Below are 5,469 nucleotides of genomic sequence, written 5' to 3'. Positions count from 1 at the left end.
TTCTCTATCTTTCTCGCTCTCTCTTCTCTCTCTCTCTCTCTCTCTCTCTCTTCTCGCTCGCTCTCTCTCTCTCTCTCTCTCTCTCGCTTTCTCTCTCGCGCACTCTCTCTCTCTCTTTCTCTTGCTCTCCCCTTTCGCTCTCTAAATCTATCTATATATCTGTCTATTCATAACTCTCTCCTTCTTTCTCCCTCCCACACTCACTATCTCTCTCTATCTCTCTCGTTCTCTCACTCCCCCTCTCTTTATCTATCTGTATTTTTCTCGCTCGCTCGCTCCCTCTCTTTCCCTCTCGCGCTCTCTCTCGATCGCTTTCTCTCTCTTGCTTGCGCACCTATCTCTCTCTTTATTCTCTCCTCTTTTTCAGGTCTTTCTACCTCTCTGTTTATCTGCCTCTTTATCATACATTCCCTCTGCTTCCCCACACCGTTCATTCTCACGCTCTCTCTTTCTTTGTATCTATCTATCTTTCTCTCTCTCCTTCTCTCCCTGTATTTATCTCTATCTATCTTTCTCTCTCCTTCTCTCCCTGTATTTATCTCTATCTATNTTCTTTTTTTTTTTTTATTTTTTTTTTGCAAGAGATCGAGGGTGTCAACTGTAACAGCGCTTCGACTCATGGTTCTGTCGCTGGGCAGAATTTCGAAAGCTCGTAGCTTACAAGATGAGAGAACACAGAGACGTTGGGTCGACATGGTGTAGCATACGTCCGTTGTATATTCGTCGGGGTAGACGCTAGATTTGATATATACAGTTTTACGAGGTCCACTTATTTTGATTATAGTTATTATATATATATCTATATTATATGAATATAATATGTGTGCGCGTGGCGTGCGTGCGCGTGCGTGGGGTGTATGTGCAGAAATCGAAATAAAAATTGTTCAGAGTAACGTCGGGGTTGTATCGAATTATACCATAGCGGTAAATTTCATTCGCGGACGATGATGAGAACTAAAACCACCAAGTCAGATTTTTATTAATTAATTCACTACAATAAGAACATGTTCACCTGTGAAATCACTATATGGTTGACAATGCAATCATAATATACTGTCACCGCTTTTCTTTTTGTTATAACTAACATTGAAAACGGCGTGCGAAATTTGCTGAGTAATAATTGCAGGGATAGCTTTTTTTAGCCACGTCCGACCGATTACGTCCATTAGCCGGTCGATAATTAATTTCCCGACGTGATTTGAAAGTAAATTGTGAACGCGTGTGCACGTCCAGCTTTTCTATCGTATTTTTGACGTTTGCCGACGCCGTGTTAGCGAAGTAACTCATCTACGGAGAAGATCACACAATGATTAGATGTCTCTGTGTATACTGGCAATACCCGCGTACAGAACGGCTACTCAATGATGGTGAAGCAGCAAGGGAGATGATCAGAGGTGTGTGCATGCTCTCTCCGAGACAATTGGTCTTAGTGGGGCAGATATGTGTATAATATCAGAAGGATTGTGCATTTTGTGGTAAAAGCACCAAATTTGGTACAGACATTGCTTAATATATAATTAACAAATTTAGATATCGTGCCAAGCTCAATTTTTCCCCTGGGGCCCACAAATAGCAAAATCCAAGATGGCCACCATCCAATTCCGGAGTATCTTAAAAATGACATATCTTTGTGACAAAATTTCGTGCAAACATGAATAAAGTGTCATTTTCTATGTTTTCATACATGCTGAATCTATTCCAACCACAAACGAGTTGATAAAATGCAACAATTTGCTTAACTCCAAGATGGCCGCCGTGCCTAATCGGCCAAATGGGAAATCGGCAATAACTTTTGATAGAATCAAGCTGGGGCGATGATTTTGGTGTCTACACATAAGTTTTCACATGTGAGGAACACAATGAAAGTATCCAAAATTATGTAGAATATTGCTAAGCAACAATAATCCAAGATGGCCACCAATAAAATTCCATATCTTTGTGACAAAATGTCGTGTAAACATGAATAAAGTGTAATTTTCTATGTTTTCATACATGCTGAATCCATTCCAACAAAAAACGAGTTGATACGTATCATCACTATTCCATCAGCTGTCAACCATTCTGGCTGCAAATAGCAGCTGCATCAGCATTACACTATATTACCCAATATTTACGTGTCTCTGTGTCAGTATCATACAATGATATGTAATGAATACATCCCATACAAAATACATCTGGTCCAGAGCTGGCCAGACACTGGCTGGTCTCCGCCATCCGCCTACAGGTGTTAAATCTGTGATCCGCTGGTGCTTGTTACGAAAATAAATAAATAAGCCATTTATAACTAAAAGAAACAAAGAAGTTAATGTAGTCATTCACCACATTAAAGTTAATCACGATCTGGACTTTGTGATATCGTGAGATAACAACAACAACAACAACAACGACAACAACAACGACCAGAGATGCCGGGTGACGAGGATCAGGCTGCAGCTGCTGAAGCTGAGACAACCGACCTCAAGAAGAAACGAGGAAAGGCTAAGGGTGCTTCTACGAGACTTATAAATCTGGGAATTACTCTGATGCAGAACAATGACAATGTGCCTCATGTGCAAGACCTTTAGGTCGACTTTGAAGTGTCCGTGCAAACCTTTATGGCTGCTCATGCATCCTACCACCAGGGGCTAACCGATCAAGCTGATATTGCCGAATCGAAGAAATATCGAGAGAAGTTCCTGGCCGAAGCCAACAGTTTTGTAGATACTGTCACACATTGGATTGCTGATTTCAGATTAACCGTTCAGAAACGTTCAGAAACGTTCAGAATCGTTCGTGCGGTCGTTCGTTCAGATACATTCGTTCGATCGTTATGTTATATAAGACGACATTAGGCAGAAAATAAGAGCATAAAGAAGTCTTAGAAGAACGTGTGTGATTCGCTGGTGCTTGTTACGAAAATAAAGAAATAAGCCATTTATAACTAAAAGAAACAAAGAAGTTAATGTAGTCATTCGCTACATTAAAGTAGGGGAATATTGGCGATTGGCGAGTGCTCTTATTGATTGCTTTGCCTTTGAACTGCGGGTGTTTCTCGAATTTTTATCGTTTTTCAAGTTTATATGTCAATGCTTTCATTTGTCAGCGAGGTGACGCACGCGTAGCAAGCGCTTGAGACAAAAACATGCTAGAGCCGCGGAAGGCTCATCCTAAATTTTTAGTGTAACTGTAACGAACGAAACTCGTTTTTATTCTAATTGTTTAGCCAAAGAAAGATCGAAAAACACCACTGATGATCGGATTACTCCCAGATCCACTTTAGATTTCCAATTTCGAATGAGCTTTCTTGAATTTTTGTCAAAACTCACAGTTTCCAAAAACTCGTATTGTTTGAAGATTGTAAGCGGTCATTCTAGCCTTTTAGCCACAAAGCTAGGCGCATGCGTGCATTTCTAGCTAGCTGCGCGCTGTTATATTTCTGTGACAAATACGGGTTGACGGCGTGGACGACAGCGGACGTACGCGGAAGGTTGTACTGCCAGTTGCTGCTCGCCGTGAGAGCGACGGTGTAGGGGCTCGCGCCATGGTAGGCGTTGCGGAGCGCGACGACGTCGTGGCGCGCCGTGTGCAGGCGCGCCATCTTTCACGGCGAGTTCGTTCGCCTCCGAGCCGCTGTTCGTGAAGTAGCACACCTTGAGGTCGCCGGGGAGACGCGCCACCAGCTTCTCGGCGTACTCGTGGATCTTCGGGTGCAGGTAGATGTTCGTCGTGTGCCAGAGAAGGTCCATCTGGTCGCGCAGCGCCTGCTTGACCTTGGGCTGACAGTGACCGACGCTGACGGTGACGATTCCGCCGAAGAGGTCAAGGTATCGCTTGCCGCTGGTGTCCCACAGGTACTGCATGTGTCCCTGGCAGATCATCACCGGCTGCCTGTAGTAGGTGAGGTAGCCGGGGCTGACGTGCTTCTTTCTCACCGACATGGCTCGCTCGTAGCTCATACCTTCGTAAGGCTTTGGCTGTACGTCGCACGGCGGTAGCTGAGGCGCTGCTGACGTGTGCGACACAGCAGGCCGACTCCATACTAGGCCTAATGAACACACGCGTACTTTAGCAGCTTGTAACCGTCCTACGCGAGAGGCGATGCACACAGCCACGTCTTCAGTGGCGTTCGTGTTCTTGTTGTTTCCACGACTACGACTACGAGTAATTTGTGTAATACTAATAGATCCGAAAATCACACGATGTGACTGCGCCGACTGCCAACACGAACACAAGTACTAAATGTAACCTACTTTGCTTGTTCCCTCGCGCACTAGACGGGTTAAACTGTCTCCTCATTTAAACATACGAGTGAAGTGAAGAGCAAAGGACCCGTCTATCCGGGGGGGGGGAGGATAGACGTAGCCAGATAAAACCGGTTTATCATGGGAAAAACGAGAGCGTTAGGATTACCAGTGCTTGCACCGTAGACATAGATAGCACGTACATAAATACGTGGGTTTAGTCTATATTTAAAGTGTTTCTACGGGCTACATAGTCTTGCTTGTTTTTCATGAGGCTGTCACATTTTTTTAAGCCTTCATATGTAAACAGACGTAGAGAGCGAGAAGCGACACTGGCGCCAATTCTAATCAGAATTGAAAGAAATGCGCGTGCGGTATCATGCACTGAGCTGTACATGATAGGGTTAATAACATTGTTAATGAATATATACAACAACAATGTTATCATATATTATGGTGTGTGGAAACTAATCAGTGTGTGGAACAGTTGCATGGTTTTATATACTATATACTATATAATTAAATATTCAGAAAATAACAACAGGAGCTATAGTAATATACGTGATTAAAGCTACAGGTTATAACTGTTAAATTAGGTAAAAAATTTGTTTTAGTTAAATATTCTAACTATAATGTACATCGATAATAGCATGACAGAAAAAAGAAAAAAGAATAGGACTACGAAGAAGAATAAGAAGACGGAGGAGGATGAGGAGGAGGAGGAGGAGAGGAGGCGGATAAAGAAGAAGAAAAGAAGGTAAAGAAGAAGCTAGACACAAAAAAAGAAGAAGAAGACGAAGAAGAAGAAGAAGAAGAATTAAGAAGAAAAAGAAAGCGAAGAAGAAGCAGAAGAAGAACGAGAAGAAAAAGAAGATGGCAACGCCGCAGAACCAATATGAGGCGCGGGTAGATGTATTCGAAATGCGATTTAGGTGATTATATATATATATACATGATACGTAATAAATGGCATAAACGGTGTAACTATATAATTTTATGGTCCTACATGACAACCCCGCACCACTCACAGACAAACCTAATATATACACACGTACTTGCGCGCGCGCGCGCATTCGCAGCACAAAGATCACGTGACTATTGGCTTTCGATAACGCGTTTTAATTTTGGCTTTGGAAATTGCGCCGCCACAACAAACAATTAAAATAAGAGAGCAATTTTCATCTCCGTGGTGAGATTGGTGCGCGCTAACACGCACGCACGCACGCACGCACGCACGCACGCACGCACG

At 43.1% G+C, this 5,469-nt stretch overlaps 1 protein-coding gene across 1 annotated transcript; it reads right to left on the bottom strand.

The window, feature by feature from the left end:
- Positions 1-3,349: 3,349 nt before the first annotated feature.
- Positions 3,350-4,200, bottom strand: LOC106819429 (alanine--glyoxylate aminotransferase 2 homolog 1, mitochondrial-like). Its single transcript, XM_014824069.1, is given in 2 exon segments — positions 3,350-3,580; positions 3,582-4,200. Coding segments are annotated over 2 exon segments (585 nt in total). The 5' UTR covers positions 3,936-4,200.
- Between the last annotated feature and the right edge of the window lie 1,269 nt (positions 4,201-5,469).

Source organism: Priapulus caudatus, unplaced genomic scaffold, assembly GCF_000485595.1.
Source record: "Priapulus caudatus unplaced genomic scaffold, Priapulus_caudatus-5.0.1 Scaffold3409, whole genome shotgun sequence".
In the NCBI taxonomy this organism is placed as follows: Eukaryota; Metazoa; Priapulida; class Priapulimorpha; order Priapulimorphida; family Priapulidae; genus Priapulus; species Priapulus caudatus.
This window is presented reverse-complemented; position numbering and strand designations above follow the sequence as displayed.